Source organism: Myotis myotis, unplaced genomic scaffold (assembly GCF_014108235.1).
Source record: "Myotis myotis isolate mMyoMyo1 unplaced genomic scaffold, mMyoMyo1.p scaffold_m19_p_11, whole genome shotgun sequence".
NCBI classification, from domain to species: domain Eukaryota; kingdom Metazoa; phylum Chordata; class Mammalia; order Chiroptera; family Vespertilionidae; genus Myotis; species Myotis myotis.
The window spans coordinates 55,094,062-55,112,262 of record NW_023416315.1 but is presented as its reverse complement, the minus strand read 5'-3'; the positions used below and the strand labels follow the sequence as shown (position 1 = coordinate 55,112,262).

General features: G+C 41.6%; 1 protein-coding gene across 1 annotated transcript in view; it reads right to left on the bottom strand.

Annotated features, from left to right (window-relative positions):
* Positions 1-11,538: 11,538 nt before the first annotated feature.
* SVOPL (SVOP like) overlaps positions 11,539-18,201 on the bottom strand; it is a 48,323-nt gene continuing 41,660 nt past the window's right edge. The window contains exons 14-15 of the mRNA XM_036329003.1: positions 12,073-12,186; positions 11,539-11,703 (exon numbers count right to left, since the gene is read on the bottom strand). Of these exons, the coding sequence (XP_036184896.1) occupies positions 11,539-11,703; positions 12,073-12,186 (279 nt within the window). The remainder of the gene's footprint in view (positions 11,704-12,072; positions 12,187-18,201) is intronic.

Here is an 18,201-nt window from a genome sequence, read left to right as displayed (position 1 = left end):
CTACTGGGGATGTGCCCGCAAGCAAGGTACATGCCCTTGACCAGAATCGAACCTAGGACCTTCCAGTCCACAGGCTGATGCTCTATCCACTGAGCCAAACCGGTCAGGGCTGTACCACAGTTTTTTTATCCACTCATGTACTGATGGGCACTTGGGCTGTTTCCAGATCTTAGCTATTGTAAATAGGGCTGCTATGTACATAGGGGTACATACTATTACATTTTTTAAAAATACATTTTGATTTTTTACAGAGAGGAGGGAGAGGCATAGAGAGTTAGGAACATCGATGGGAGAGAAGCATCAAACAGCTGCCTCCTGCACACACCCTACTGGGGATGTGCCTGCAACCAAGGTACATGCCCTTAACCGGAATTGAACCTGGGACACTTCAGTCCACAGGCCGACGCTCTATCCAGTGAGCCAAACTGGCTAGGGCAGTACATTCTTTCTGATTGGTGTTTCAGGTCTCTTATATGTTCCCAGAATGGATCACTGTGTCAAATGGCAGTTCCACATTTAATTTTTTGAGGAAATTTTTTTTAATACTTTAAATAATGGCTTTATTGGTCTGCATCCCCACCAGCAGAGTATGTACTAGGGTTCCCTTTTCTCCACATCCTCGCCAGCAGTTATTTGTTGATGGTAACCATTCTGACAGATGTGAGGTGATACCTCGTTGTTTTAATTTGCATCTCTCCTGATGACCAGTGACTTTGAGCATTTTTTCATAGGTCTCTGGGCCATCTGTATGTCCAGTTTGGAGAAGTCTCTATTTAGGTCCTTTGCCCATTTTTTATTTGGGTTGTCATTTTGTTGAGTTGTATGAGTTCCTTATATATTTTGGATATTAACCCTTTATCAGATGTATCATTGCCAAATATGTTCTCCCAAACAGTGGGCTCCATTTCATTTTGTTGGTTTCTTTTGCTATGCAGCTTTTTATTTTTATGTAGTCCCATGTGTTTATTTTTTCCTTAGTTTACATTGCCCTAGGAAATGTACCTGTAAACGTATTGCTACAAGAGATGTCTGAGATTTTGCTGCCTATGATTCTAGGATTTTTGTTTCATAGCTTACATTTAAATCTTTTATCCATTGAGTTTATTCTTGTGTATGACATAAGGTGGTCTAGTTTTTGGGGGGTTTTTTTGCATGTATCTGTCCAATTTTATAACACCATTTATTGACTACCTTGACTCCATTGTATGTTCCTGCCTCCTTTGTGAAATATTAAGTGTAATGGCTTGGGTCAATTTCTGGGGTCTCTGTTCTGTTCCATTGATCTATATGCCTCTTCTTGTTCCAGTATCAGACTGTTTTGAAAACAGTGACTTTGTAGTAAGCTTGGTATCCGGTATTATGATCCCTCCAACTTTGTTCTTCTTTCTCAAGATTGTTGAGGCTTTATTTAACAAACTTTTAACAGTAAAGCAGGCAATCTACATTCCCAAGGATTCAGAGAACTGCAACATGGGGCAGAATGTAGGAAGCTTTTATAGAATAAAAAATAAGCAACAAAAGAAATTGGAGGCCTAGAGTTGGCTTGGCAATTTGGAACTGGCTTGCTGGTTATAGTACATTTCTGGTTAAGTGAAGACTTTCCAGGGACACAACCTTGGGCCTAGAAATTTATTTCAACAGCCCCCACTCCCTTTTGGTCATCCTCTCGACCATTCAAAGGGTTTGTGTTTATTTCTAATGTACTAGTGTGGCTCTAAAACTTTTGAGAGAACACAGTAGCAACCACTATTAATACCCACCGTTTGGAGAGTGCTCCTGAACCAAGGTGCCCATATCCCAAACCAACTAAAATCAAGTCAAGAAATGATCCCAAAGAGGAGGATACTTTTTTAAGGCAGTTGTCCTGTTTGTGTATTTCATGTAACTGTCTGCTTCCCCAGAGTTATTCTGCAAGCTTGTTTTAGAGAAACTGAGGCATTAGAAATCAGAGAAGTATGTGTTGGAAGTTGGATTACCCTCCTTTGTAATGGCCTGATATGTGTGAACAGTGGCATCTTCCTAGGTTAAGGGAAGTAAAAGGTTGACCGAAGAATTATAAATACCTTTATGGTGTAAAAGTTAGGGAATGGATGGTCAAAGAGGGAATGTCTTGATCCTCCTGGGAAGCAGCAGTCTACCTCGATGTTGGCTACTTCTCTTCCTAGTCGATTTGATTTTGAAGTGTAGATATTGTTTACAAAGTACCAGAAGTTAGGTAGAGCCTTTTCAGTTATGAAATATACACTAAGGTTTGACACTTTGAAATTTGGCAGTGATGTCAGTAGTCAAGAGTACGTAGGATCTTTTCCATGAATTTCACTTTTGCAAAAGGATCGGAGTAAAACAGTAACTGTAAATGACAAAAGATTATATAATTGACTTGACAAGGAAATGTGGTTATTTCTGTGATGTAACAAAATACCAGGATATACCTGGTTTTTAGGAATGTTATACAATTTCTGGAACCACTTAACTTATACAAATATAAACTTAGAAGGTTAGATAAACAACATTTCTTGTTTAACATTTCTAAGTTGACCCTTGAGCAACATGGGTTTGAACTGTGTGAGTCTACTTACACGGATTTTTTTAATTTTTTTTTTATTGCTTAAAGTATTAGAAATAGTACTTTTTTTTCAATACTGTAAATGTATTTTCCTTACTTTCTTTTCTCTAGCTTATATTTTAAGAAAATACAATATATAATTCATATACTTTTTATAACATGAAATCTGTGTTAACTGTTGTTATTGGTAAGGCTTCTGGTCAATAGTAGGTTACTAACTTTTGAGGAAGTCAAAAGTTATAAATGGATTTTCAACTGCACAGTGGAGGGGTCGAAAGGGATCAGCCTCCCCCCTAACCCTTTTTGGAACATCTCAAGTTAGTTCAAGGTCAAAAAGGCTTTAGAATATGATTTGGGGGAACTTTAAGTTAATTTTGGTAAGATAAAACCTTTGCTTCCCAGGCAGATTCCTTAAAAGCTAGAAAAAAAAACTTTATTTGCAGTTCCTTAGGATCAGACCAATAGACTAAGAAAAGTTTGTCCTTTTAACCAAAAAAATATTCTAATTTTGTACCAGTGTGCTTTGTTAAATTGTTTTCTTAATCCTCAGCTGAGGATATTTTTTCCATTGATTTCTTTTTTTTTTTTTTTTTTTTTTTTAGTGGAAATGGGTGAAGGGGAGAGAGAAACATAGATGAGAGAGACATTGCTCAGTTGCCTCCTGACCAGGGCCCGGGATCAAACCTGCAAACAAGGAATGTGCCATTGAGAGGGAATCAGACTGACATTCCAACCACTGAACTACGGCTGGTCAGGGCTGTTTCTTTTTCTTTTCTTTTCTTTTTTTTTTTTTAATATATTTTATTGATTTTTTACAGAGAGGAAGGGAGAGAGATAGAGAGTTAGAAACATCGATGAGAGAGAATCATCGATCAGCTGCCTCCTGCACATCCCCTACTGGGGATGTGCCCGCAACCCAGGTACACGCCCTTGACCGGAATCGAACCCGGGACCTCTCAGTCCGCAGGCCGACGCTCCATCCACTGAGCCAAACCGGTTTCGGCTCTTTTTCTTTTCTTTTTTGCACCAGTGTACTTTGGATATTAAAACTAATTTTTTAACCGCTTGAATCCATTCTAGTCTTAGTCAGCTTGCTCACACAGAAAATTTCCACATTCTACAACTTCTTTATATCCATTTGGGTTTTGTCTTATGTTTCCTCTCTTGACCAGGAGAGCTGACTTTGGTAAGAATTCACTCTTCACCAGATTCTGCTAATTTCCCCAGCATCCCATTTGCAGGCTCCTTAGTGAGTAGAGTTTAAAGTAGAGGGTATAGCTCTGATATCAACCAGAATGTGGCAAGGTTTTCCTCTTAGTTTCCCCTGGCTGTTTAAGGGAGTCACATCAGTTTGGGGGAGAGCCCATATGGGAGTCCTCCTTTGAGAGTTGATATGAGAGTGTTGATGTTGGTAGAGAAGGATTTGGCAACCTTCAAGGACACTTTCTTCCACTGTCCCAGCTGACTGCAGATGAGACACTGATTTTAGGGCCAGTATCTTGATGGCTTTGGGTATGTTGCAGGGCCACTAATTTGGTAGACGTTTGTTTATGACCTTGTGGTTCTCTCCAGAGTGAAGAGATGATTCGGTTAGAGTAATAGTGGAATGTGAGGATAGAGGGGAAGAGGAGTCACATCAGTCTTGTGTTAGGTACGTCTTGTGTCTTATTTTTAAATTTTTTTTTAAATTACTGGTTTTAGAGAGGAAGGGAGAGGGAACCACCAACCAACCACCTCCGGCATGCTCCCCCCCCCCCCCCCTCCACTGGGGACCAAGCCTGAAACCTGGGAATGTGCCCTTGACCAGAATCGAACCCGAGACCCTTCAGTCCAAAGGTTGACGCTCCATCCACTGAGCCAAACCAGCCTGGGCACGTCTTGTGTCTTTAATTTTTCATTTAGCCTTTTGGAATTTTGAATCCTTTGCGGGGGGTGGGTTCTGCATACCACCTAAAATAGGCATTCCATTCTGGTTGTTGATCTGGAAACCCTTACTTTCATGTGCACTTCGTAAGGAAATGATCTTATCTAATTAGAACATTCGCCATAATGGTCATTGTAATGTTAGATTGTTGCAGTAAGAGTTGCCATTTTTGTAGATATCTACAGTTGATAATTTTGTATGGTCCTCAAATGATGTTATAAATATCCAGATGGCCCTTAGCAGAAAAATGGCTCCCCACCTCAAAGCCAAATGAATATCTAAGAGGGAAGTGCCACTGGGTTGGGGATTGTGTGGTGTTTTACAGTGTACTTCACTGGAATTTTTCTTCAGTTTAGCAGGTGAACTAATTTCAATCTAATGTATTCCACAACCAACTTATCCTAGCACAAAAGGCTTAGATTTAGTGGTGAGTACTCTAACGTCTTACAAGTGTTTGACCTGTGTCCACCATTTTTCAGCTTTGGCTTCCGAGATTCCTATTAGCAATAGATTTATTATTCCTTTCGTGAGAAGCTTTCTTTATAGTGTCAGACGCCCTAATGGCTTTTACTTGTCTGGTGTATGCTTACTTAGATTTTGTTGTGCCATTGGTTAAAACTATCTTAATTTAGTTCCCCAAGTCTCCCAGTAGTTTAGTTTATGCTGTAGGCTTTGAGTTTCCTAACAGCTACCACTGACCGCAGTCTTCCACTATAACTGTCCTGGAACCTTTCCGGGAACAATATTTTTTTTAAATAAAGTGTTTAGATTGGAGAGCTCCACACAAGGGAGTGGAGCTCAAATCCAAGAGTGACTTACCAACGGCCCTCAGCTTTGACGAGAGGAACAGTGAACTCAAAAGGTTCAGTGGGCTTCTCGCCTGTGTGTCTTGTCCTGCAGGCCATTAGCAGTCAGCTTCCATCCTTGTCACCAAAAACTGTTTAAAATGATTAAAGACGACAATTTAGGTGATTCAAACAAACTTTATTTAACACTTGCTGAAGCAGGCAGTCTACAGTCCTGGGGTCCTAAGCACTGGGCAGAAGGCAGGCATCTTTTAAAGGATAAAGAATAAGGAACAAGAAAGTAAGTCTAGAGCCCAGAGTTGGCTTGGTGTTTGGCTGGCTAGTTACAATATATTTCTGGTCAAGCAGAGCATTTATGGGGACACAAAATTTATTCAAAGTTTGGTTTGCTGATGTGGTACCCCAGGCAGGAGTAGTCTTCATTTGGGCCTAGAAATTTATTTCAACAAAATTCAATCTATGGCCTACTTCTACACAGCCTCAGAGCCAACAGTGTTTTTCACATTTTTAAAGGCTTGTGGAGGAGAAAAAAAGCAACAGATCATATGTAGTTCACCAAACCTAAAATATTTACTGTCTGCCCCTTTACAGAAAAGCCTTCCTTGCTTAAAGCCACCTGTGCCTATGATGTGATTAAATAGGAATGACTTGTACTCCCACTGAAGCAGGGGTATAAACCCTCTCATATATGCAGAGACACTAGTGTGGTTGCAGCAAGTCTTTTTCTAGTGCAGAATGGGGGCGAGTAGGTGAGCCAAGCCTTGGGAGCCCAATTTCTGAGGATTCACAGTAAATCTGAGCAGTAATAAAAGAAGAAATATAAGTGTGAAAACTTTAGGTGCTTCCTTTCCACAGCATATCTAGCCCAGTAGAGTGTGGCATGTATGAATCAGGCAGCGACTGTTCAACAAAGGGCAGACAGTTGCATGGTATGGGTAAGCTTGCTGCACTCTTCATTTGTTTTATCACATGGGAATGAGATTCCCCAATAAATTAATTCAATGAAAATAGAAAAAAATGGTGAAAATTGTTCTCAACTTTTTGGTGATTATATACAAGACTCATGCTAACTTAAGCATATTGTTTGTGAATAAGCAATTTTCATTAATGAGGCCCCAATTTTAATAAATATGCTATTATAAATTTGAGTATTTTGAAAGCTTTAATGATACCATACCAAGTTCTTATCTTAGTATGTTTTTTGTCTGAGAATAATTCACCTAAAAGTTGGGACTTGATGTCAAGTAAGGAAAGCCACCTTCCCCCTACCCATCTCCCACAGACATAGCTTTTCAATTTAAGTGTACTTCATACAAGTTCTAGGTGTTTTGGCTCTTCGGTAAGAAATCAATATGCAGTTAACCTATCTTATTCTTATGTGCCTTATTTTTAAAAAATAGTTTCTTAATTACCAAGTAGCATACAGAAGTAACACCAGGTTGTTAAAAATGTACCACAACTCTGTGAAGATAAAATGCAATTTTCTTCTTTGGTAGACACAGGTTTTCAGATCTTCATTTAATTTGCTAGAAAAAATAAGTTATTTAATAGATCAATACATTTAAAGTCTTCTCCCCTTCATACTCAGCTGTCTGGCACTAGAAACAATAGAAGGCTCTTTTATTAAAATTAAGAGGCATTTACCTTTGTGTACCTGAAAATGGAGTGGTTGCTATACCATTCAGAAAAAAAGTCACATTATAAATATCCTCTTTCAAGAGTTTTTTCCAGCTTACCAGGCTCTTCAAAAGGAATAAGTCTAAAGTAGAATTACTATTAACGAGGAGGATTCATCCAAACTGTTGGAAGTTAAGTTTTGTTAACATTAGAAACGTTTAAACATGCTAAATGCTCACAAGACTGAGATACACACACCGTTGAAAATTTTTACAAACTGGAGAACCAAGATGGAGTTGTAGTTAAACTTGGAATTAACTGCCTCCCACAACCACATCAAAATTACAACTAAAATACAGAATAACTTTCATCACCTAAAATCTGGCTGAATGAAAGTCCTACAACTAGAGAAGTAAAAAAGAAAGCACATCGAGACTGATAGGTGGGGGCATTGGACAGGCTGGCCCTGCACCCACATGTGGCATTTTTTAATTGGGAGGGATATCTTGGCTGCAAAGGCCTCCCGTGAAGAGAAGTCCCTGGTTTTGGGTGCTATAAAAACCAACAGGGATTGTGGCTGAGTGATGTGGAGGCTGCTGGAGACCAGGCACTTCCTCTTAAAGGGCTTGCACATGGACTTACTTGGATTCACTCCCTCTGAGCTCCAGTGCTGGAGCAGTGGCTTGTGGGGGATCCAGGATCATATGAGGAGAAACTGGACTGACATCGGAGCAATAATTCAGGGGCAGCTTTCTCCCAGGCAAGGTTGCTCGCAGGGGTCATTATTCATATGCTGAGATCTCCCCCATCACTGAGCCCACTGGCAGATGCCATATCTGAATCTCCATTATGGCTCACACTGTTCGGACCACCCTGGTGATTCCCTGAAACCCTGCCTAACCCAAGCTGTTTGCAGCTGCTTTTCCATATGAATGGCCTGTCCTGGCTAAGGCTTCAGACTCTCCTAAAATCAAGTAAGTAGCAGCTGGACTCAGTGTACCCCATACCTCTCAACAAGTGGCCATAGGTCTGGCACTAGCAGCAGCCTGCCTTGGTTCACAATTTGGCCTCCTGGGCACCTTCAAGCCCAATACAAGTAGCAGCCATTGCAGATCACTCTGTAGCTTGTGCCAGGTGGCCATAGGCAGAGCATAGGCAGTGGCTGACTTTGCACCTCCCAGGAGGCCCCAGAGCCAGTGGACAGCTTCAGACCACACCAGATTACAACTTTACCACATCCACAAGTGACACACTCAAGGGGCAGAGTCGGTGAGTACCAAAGCCCACTAAAGCAAGTCCTGATCCACAGGGGTGTCTCCTGCACAGCAGCTCTTCCACTGTAGTCACAGGTGATCCTCACAGCCAATCAGCCTAGGGATCAATTCCTCCCAGTGATGCTAACAGCAATCAAGGCTCAACTACAAGACAGTGCACCTAGAATGCCCAGATTGGGTAACGGGAGGCTGGGCCCTACAGGACACCTACTGCGCAAGGCAACTTTACCAATTCCAGGAGACATAGCAGCTCTACCTAATATGTAGAAACAAACAGAAGCAGCCAAAATGTGGAGACAGACACGTCACAAATGAAAGAATAGAAATCTTCAGAAAAAGAAGTGAAAAGCAAGCAAACTACTAGATACAGAGTTCAAAACAATAGTTATAAGGATGCTTAAGGATCTTAATGAGAACTTCAAGGGACTTAGTGAGAACATAAAAGACATGAAAAAGGACCAGTCAGAAATTAAGCATACACTAACTGAAATGAATAATTTACAGGGAATCAATATTAGAGGATACCAAAAATCAAATCAGTGATTTGGAATATCAGGAAGCAAAAATCACCCAATCACAAGAGTAAAAAGAAAATAATCAAAAAATATGAAGGGAGTGTAAGGAGCCTCTGGGATAACTTCAAGGGTACCAACATTTGCATTATGGGGGTGCCAGAAAGAGAAGAGAGAGAGCAAGGTACTGAAAACCTATTTGAAGAAATGACAGAAAGAAATACACTTACAATTCCAGGAAACAGTCCTAAACAAGACGAACTCAAAGAGGCCCACACCAATACATCATAATTAAAATGCCAAGGGTTAAAGAGAATCTGAAAAGCATTTACCTACAAGGAAGCACCCATACCACTGTCAGCTGATTTCTCAACAGAAACTTTGCAGGCCAGAAGGGAGTGGCAAGAAATATTCTAAGTGATGAATAGCAAGGTCCTATAACCAAGATTACTCAGCAAAGCTATCATTGAGAATTCAAAGTCACATTAAGAGCTTCACAGACAAGAAAAAGCTAAACAAGTTCATCACCAAATCAGTATTACATGAATGTTGGAGGGTATTCTTTAAGAAGAACAATAAAAAATATGAACAAAATGGCAATAAATACATATCTACAACAATAGAATCTAAAAATCAAGGAATCTAATGAACAAAATAAACTGATGAATAAAATAGAACCAGAGGCACAGAACAGACTGATGAATTTTGGGGGGAAATGGGGATGCAGGAAGAGATTAACATAAGAACTTAAATGCACACATGCATTACCTATAGACAGAACTGGGTGGAGTAGGGAAAGGGGGACATCTGTAAAATTCTCAACAAATTTTTTCCCCCAAAGACAAATAGCCACTCAATGGCTTTATGTGCCCACACAATCGTAGTTATTGAACATACATGTTATAGCTGTAAGGAAGTTATATTAAAAAGTCTTCTAGCCGAAACCGGTTTGGTTCAGTGGATAGAGCATCGGCCTGCGGACTGAAAGGTCCCAGGTTCGATTCCGGTCAAGGGCATGTACCTGGGTTGCAGGCACATCCCCAGTAGGAGATGTGCAGGAGGCAGCTGATTGATGTTTCTAACTATCTCTCTCCCTTCCTCTCTGTAAAAAATCAATAAAATATATTAAAAAAAAAAAAAGTCTTCTAAACAGACATGTAAAACGATTCCACCACAATGGTAAAATCATGTCCCAGTCCACAGAAGAGGGAATAATCTTTTTTTCTTTTTTAATCCTTACCCAAGGATATTTTTTCCAATGTGAGAGAGACACATCGATCAGTTGCCTTCTGCACATGGACCAGGGCCTGGACCTGGGAGGAGCCTGCAACCAAGGTACATGTCCTTGACCAGAATCAAACTTAGGACCCTTTGATCCACAGGCTGATGCTCTGTCCTCTGAGCCAAACCTGCTAGGGCCTGGTTTCCTTTTATATGTAGTGTTACTACTTAATAATAATGAGTATGGAAAACTAGATTAAAATTTAGCATCACTTACTCTGGCCTGTGTGCCCAGCCAGAGCACCGAAAGGTTGCAGGTTCAATTCCCAGTCCCTATCAGGGCACTTGTGGGAGGCAATCAATCAATGTGTCTCTCACATTGATTTTTCTCCTTCTTCCCCCTTCCCTTCCTACTCTCTCTGAAAAGCAATGGGAAAAATATCTCTGGGTGAGGATTAACAGCATCAAACAACAATAAAAAACATTAAGATTTAGCATCTCTTAATTTTACAATCTGTTTTAAATTCCAGTTCTACTAAATACTGGCCTGTTCTTTTATACAAGTTACTCAACTTACATTTGCCTTAGTTTCCTCATTTGTGTGAAGGATATGATAATCCCTTCATATAAGATTAAAAGGAATCATATGGATCATCGAATTGATTACCTTTCCTAGTATAGAACCTAAACACAGTCTTAAATTTGAAATTATATGACAGGTTATCTAATCTGTGATTAAAATGTATATTACCTTACAGATAATCTAAGGTATTTAAAAATGGAGTAGCATGTCTTGGACCTAGGGAAAAAAATCAAGAGTGGTGTGTGTTTTCTTCCTTTACTCAAAAGTGCCTTCCTTATATCTACTCACAGACAACAAAACATATCAGGACCAATATTAGTGTGTCTGTCGTGTACTATGAATAGGACACGGGAGAGAGCAAATCACATTCAGCCAGAGAATCATCATGACTGAACAGCCTCATTTAGGGACAGCAGCTCAAGATCAACCCCAACTGTCTTCCCCTTCCTCCTCCCCCCCTCCCACCACCAATGCACATAGGCGCACATGCACAACCTTGCATCCAGCAGTAAGCTTCATGTTTACAGCAGGAAAATATCAGTGTCACCACCTATCCTATCTAATAATAGACAGACATGGTAATTGACCGTACCTTCGGTACACTTCCCATTGGCTAATCAGTGAAATATGCAAATTAACCGCCAACAAAGATGGCAGTTAATTTGCATATGTAGGGGGGAATCGGTAGAGTGAAGACTAAAGGCAGCTCCGGCTGGAGCAGCAATCAAAGTGGGTCCGGCCGGAGCAGCGAGGGCTTTGAATGCGGCTCCGGCCAGAGTAGCGAAGGCTTTGAAGGTGGCTCCAGCTGGAGCAGCAATCAAAGTGGGTCCGGCCAGAGCAGCGAAGGCTTTGAAGGTGGCTCTGGCCAGAGCGAAGGCCTGGGTCCCGGGTGGCGAAGGAAAACCGGTGCAGGCAGCCAGGGGAAGGGAAGGCCTATTGCATGAATCTTTTCATGCAACAGGCCTCTAGTACTTTTATAAGGGCACAGGGATAGGAGAGGCCCTGTTCTCTACCACTTGGCCCATGGAACATACCTTACACTTTGGTACATATTGTTTTATGTACTTTGTGAAATACAGTAGGCAGGCAGTGTCTACTGACTGTGAAGTGCAACTGGCGCAGCTGAAGCTTTTGACTCTTATCACGGTGGCCGAAAGTATAGGGGGAAGGTAGCTGGACTAGTATGTCAACACCGTCACTCTAAGGGCAACACAAACAGCTATTTCTGCTCCTTGGGCCGCCTTCAGTTCTGCAGCGGCGCTTACATCCAGGTGGTAAAGTGGGAAGGGTAGAATGCTGAGGCCTCAACAACTATCATTCACTATGGTCCCTGGATCAAGCTATAACTTTTACCAAAAGCAGGTTTGAGGTGGATATAGTTAAACTTTAGTGCTGCTCAACGTTACACGTGGGGAAAATGGATACCCAGTTTTTCTACTGGACACACTAAACAAATATCAGTGTTAGCCCATGAATAATCATGTCTGCTTAAAAGGATTTTCATACTCCAAGTTCATTTTCTTTGTTCTAAAAGGGGATTGAGGGTTTTTAGGTCCCTGCATCACTTACCTGTAGGGCCCGACCTTTGGTCTCAATGGGGAGAGTAAATGCTGAAATGGCACACACAACACAGACGGATGAGAAAAGACACAGGGCCCCCAACAATGATGCGCTCATCAGAACCTGCAAGTCACAAAGAATGAATTTATTGTGCCTCAGTCATTTCTAAACTGACACTTACGTCAAAGGGGATTCACCAAACATATAAATGAATGTCCTTTATAGCCGTTCTCTGTGTTGTGCTTTTGTGGGATTCCTCCATGAACTGTGACAGGTAATATGCATTGGCCAGCTTAGACTTGCCTCTGCACCCACTCTCAGGCAGAGACAAGTCTAAGTTTGCTCAGGCATTTCCAGAGCAAACCAGGATTCCGCCCCCTCTCGCATACCAATGCAGCTTGCTTAACTCCTAACCCTCTCATCCATGCCGTGGACCCCCTCTGCCAAACATCCATTTTCCCTCTCCAATTCTGACAGGATGAACCAGGAGAAAGTTTTTTTGTTTGTTTTAGAAGAAAGATAAGATAATCTCAGGGTCTCTCTGAAAACATAACGTATCTTGTCCATTATGCTTCACTGCATGTATGACAAAACCATATGGTGACCATTTTCCCACAGTAAGAATGGATTTCTGTCACTCTACATACATCCTTTGGCCTGGATCCTCACCCTAGTAATGGCGAGCAGGTTCATACACTCCATCTCATATGTCAGTTTCTGCAGGACTGTGCCCCCAAGTTAGCAAACAGCCGGGCACCTGGCAGTTGTCAACTACTCTCACAAAAATGATCTGAAGCCACAGGAGCAGCAAGGCTCTGGTGTCACAGAAAATTGCAATTTGGAGAGGCCTAGAAACTATCTGTTCTAGTCCAACCTCACGGCATTACTGATGAGCCTAGAGTCAGAGCTAAGTGACCCCTTGTCCAAAGTCACATACAGACTCCTGACACATAGCATAATGCTCTTATCACCACTTATGTCCTCCCGAGATACGCAGTTTGAGAACCTGTCCTTTGCATAGGCCTGTGGCCTTCTAGAACAGTAAATAATCGCATTTGGCATGTGATAGAACCCATGATATTAGCCTCAATATCTTGTAGTTGGCCTAGGTATCATTGCTGATTTTTATTTCCCAAAATAAAGTACATACAATTTTCCCAAAATAGGAGTTGTATAAGTGTGTGTGTGTGTGTGTCCCCCCATCTATAAGGCAGGGAAACTGGGCTCAGAAAAAGGAAAAGATGCAGAAACCAAGAGACTGGGCAGCCTGAATCATGACCAAACCATATGATAGTTAGGCATGTGTCTAAATTCTATCACTGCTGTCCCTTTTATTATTGGACATCAAAATTCTTATACCCACAAAATGAACTTTAAACTCTCCCACCTCATATCCTTTGCACCAGATTCAAAGTCCTAGGTGGTGTGACACCCTGATGGGTCCATTGAGTTTAGCTCATAAACTGCTCAACCAGCTGGGATCAGGGACAACAACTGCTTTGTCTTCTTGGTTTCCCTTGAGGGCCACAAGGCTCTGCTTCTGGCAGGACTCGAGCAGGCCAGTGGATGCTACTGGATAGTCTCCCAATGAGTTCCTTTCTAAGTTAACCAGAGTCAATTTCTATTGTCTGCAAGAATTCTGAGTAATACCTGCTTTAAAAAAATCATCTGGGAAGTTTGTTATAATGCAGGTTTCGGCCCCCACTCCAAATTCACTGGATCAAAAAGAAAGACCTGCTAATCTCTACTTCTAAAAGTCAGCTCAGACCAGTGACAAAGAGGACATCTATACTAATAAAGGACAAAGATGCTAATTGACCATACATTTGCTATGCCCTAAGCCACGCCCACCAGCCAATCAGAGCGACTATATGCAAATTAACCCAACCAAGATGGCAGCCGGCAGCCACAGAGCTGGAGCAAGCAGGAGGCTTGGTTGTCCAGGCTATGAAGGAAGCCAAGCTTCCTGCCTGTCCTGAGCCGGCTGTGGCCTCCACTCATGGCAACAAAGTTTCAATTATAGAAGACAAATAAATCCCAGATACCTGTTTCCAGCCAGCCTCCACTGGGAGCTTGGGTGGCTGGGGGTTGTGGCCAGCCTGAAAACAGCCATCAGCCCCTCACCCAGGCTGGCCACACCCTCATGGGGTGAGGGTCCCCACTGGGGGGCTTAGCCAGCCTGAAAACAGCCCTCAGCCCCTCACCCAGACTGGCCAGGCACCCCAGCAGGACCCTCACCCTGAAGGGGCTGTGGCCAGCCTGCAAATAGCCATCAGCCCCTCACCCAGGCTGGCCAGGCACCCCAGGGGGCACCCCCACCCTGAAGGGGCTGTGGCCAGCCTTCAAACAGCCATCAGCCCCTCACCCAGGCTTACCAGGCACCCCAGGGGGACCCCGCACCCTGAAGGGGCTGTGGCCAGCCTGCAAACAGCCATCAGCCCCTCACCCAGGCTGGCCAGGCACTCCTATATAATAAAAGGGTAATATGCAAATTGACCCTAACAGTGGAATGACTGGTCACTATGACACACACTGACCACCAGGGGGCAGATGCTCAATGTAGGAGCTGCCCCCTGGTGGTCAGTGTGCTCCCACAGGGGGAGCTCTCCTCAGCCACAAGCCAGGCTGACAGCTGCCAGTACAGTGGTGGTGGTGGGAGCCTCTCCCGCCTCCTCAGTAGCGCTAAGGATGTCCAACTGCAGCTTAGGCCTGCTCCCCACTGGCAAGTGGACATCTCCCAAGGGCTCCCGGGCTGCCAGAGAGATGTCTGACTGCCAGCTTAGGCCCAATCCCCCCAGGGAGCGGGCCTAAGCCAGCAGGTGGTCATCCCCCAAGGGGTCCCAGACTGTGAGAGGGCACAGGCCGGGCTGAGGGACCCCCACGAGTGCACAAATTTTTGTGCACCGGGCCTCTAGTTACCTAATAAAAGTTTCAGTCCAACAAGACAACAATCAAAGATTTATACACGAAACAGCCTCAAAATGCATCCAGTAGCCCAGTAGCCCTAGCTGGTTTGGCTCAGTGGATAGAGCATTGGCCTGTGGACTGACGGGTCTCGGGTTTGATTCTGGTCAAGAGCACATGCCCAATCCTAGCTGCTTTGACTCAGTGGATAGAACAATGGACTCCGGACTGGAAAGTCCTGGGCTCAATTCTGATCAAGGGCACACGCTCGGGTTGTGGGTTCAATCCCTAGTGGGGGCCATGCAGGACACAGCTGATCCATGATACTCTCATCATTGATGTTTCTATCTCTCCCTCTCCCTTCCTCTCTGAAATCAATAAAAATATATATTTATATTTTTAAATGCATCTAGTAAAAACTGAAAGGAGAAAAAGATAAATCCACATGCAGTTGGAGACTTCAGTGCCTTTCTCTCAGCATTTGATAAAACTAATACAAAATAAGCAGGGATATTAAAAACAAACAAAAACACAAGATGACACTTCAGCTACCAGAATTTGATTGGAATAGAACACACAGCAATAGCAGAAGATACATTCTTTTCTAGCCCGTGGAGCACGCACCAAGACAGACCATATGCTGGGCCATAAAATAAACCTCAAGAGATTTTAAAGAATTAAAATTATAGAATGGGTCCTCTGACTAAAATGGTATTAAGCTACAAATAAAGATAACAGCAAAACTTCCAAAAACGTTTAAACTGTGGGTCAAGGAAGTCTCAAAAATAAAAATAAAAAATACACTGAATGTGATGAAAATACAACAATATTAAGTTTGTGGGACACAGCTAAAGGGAACAAAAAATACTTAGGAATAAATTTAAGAAATAGGCCTAACTGGATTGGCTCAGTGGATAGAGCATCGGCCTGTGGACTGAAAGGTCCCAAGTTCCATTCTGGTCAAGGGCATGTACCTTGGTTGCCCGCACATCCCCAGTAAGAGGTGTGCAGGAGGCAGCTGATCAATGTTTCTCTCTCATTGATGTTTCTAACTATCTCCCTTCCTCGCAGTAAAAAATCAATAAAATATATTTTAAAAAAAGAAATGTATGACATGAAAATTATAACAAGGGCATGAACATTTGAATAAATCTAATTCTTGGATAAACAGTATTTTTTTATTTTATTTTATTTTTTTAATATATTTTATTAATTTTTTACAGAGAGGAAGGGAGAGGGATAGAGAGTTAGAAACATTGATGAGAGAGAAACATCAATCAGCTGCCTCCTGCACACCCCCTACTGGGGATGTGCCCGCAACCAAGGTACATGCCCTTGACTGGAATCGAACCTGGGACCCTTCAGTCCACAGGCCGATGCTCTATCCACTGAGCCAAACCAGTTAGGGCTATTTTTTTATTTTATAACATAATTCTCACCAAAAGTAATCTAACACTGCCCGGCTGGTATAGCTCAGCAGTTGAGCATCAAGCCAGGAACCAAGAGGCCACTGGTTCAATTCCCAGTCAGGGCACATGCCCCGGTTGCGGGCTCAATCCCCTGTGGAGGGTGTGCAGGAGGCAGCCAATCAATGATGTTCCTCTCTCATCATGGATGTTTCTATCTCTCTATCACTCTCTCTTCCACTGTCTCTAAAAATAAATAAATAAATAAATAACATATTTTTTTAAAAAAACAAAGTAATTAACGCTAATGGATTTTCAATCAAAATCCCACTAGGATTTTTAAAAATCAATTTTGGGGAAAAATTGTTTCTGTAATTAATTTGAAAGAAAAAATGTGTAAACATGTCTGGGATATAGGAGAGTCTGAGGGAGGTTTTTAGCCTAAGAGGCATTAAACAAGGTTTCAGACATTAGCAGTGTGATTGATGCTAGAATAGATCCAAGAACCTATGGAAATTTGGTTTATTATAATAGTAAGTCAACTGAGATGAGCCAAAACACAAGGATGATTAATGGCCTGGGAACAACCAGCTATGCTAGGCACTGTTTTGTTGCTTTTTAAAGCTGGATCCTAATTTCAGGCCTTAAGCATAAATTGACTTTCAGTGTTTTAGAAATATGGATAAGCAAGTGATGAAGGCCATTAAGCATGACACAAAAAATTAACTCAAATGAAAATAGTTGGTAAAAAAATATTTTAAATTTTGCATCCCCAAAAAATACAAAGATCCAAAAGTAAACCGCAAACAATAACTATCTGCATTATAGTTATAAATGGCTAATAGCCTGTGGAAAAATTGCAAATCATATTAAACAATTTACCAAAAAAATACAAATGGATAATAAAAGGTGCTCAGCCTTACTAAAAATGAACAAATTATAGATTAAGATGACACAATGTATTTTGTACCATATTAATAAAGCTTAAAAGGAAAGGTTACTATCCCTTTTGCGAGACCGACGCCTTACCACTTGGCAACTGCGCCTGCACTATCCCTTTTGGTGATGATGGATGGAATAGGGATGCTTGTTTAAGAATGGTTAATATCATGAAATACATAAATTTTTTAAAAATGAAATTTGACAAGATCATCACAATTTAAAATATGTACACCCTTTGACCTAAAAATTACCCAGTAGAGCTTTTCTAAAAATTCTGCTTTTCCTTCAGACATATTCCAGTCATTCTCATGTCTGTGTCCTATTGTAGAGGCCCTCCCCACCACCCTGTATTAACAGACCACCCTCATCACTGTCTCCTTTCCCTGTATTATATGTTTGCATAGCACGTAGCATTACTCATATTTGACATATTAATAAGCTGTCCCATGTTTATTCACCACTATAGTGTAATTTCAAAGAATCTGGAACCTTCACTTGTACAGTATCTAGAGCATAAAGGAGCTCAATGGCTATGTGTTGAATGACTTAATACAGCTGCACATGTGCAAAAATGTAGGGTGCATGATGTTCGTTGTCCCATTGTAAAACCATAGAGAAATAACACAGAAGCAACTTACTCATAAACAAGGTAATAGCTGACTATGCGACATCCACACAGTGGAGATCTATGCACCTAATTAAAAGAATGAGGTTGATCTACATGTACTAACATGAAACAATGAGGAAAGGCAGTTGCAATACTATATATATATATATATATATATATATATATATATATATATATATATATGTATATATATATATATATATACACACACACACATATATATACATGTATATGTATATATGTATATGTGTGTGTGTG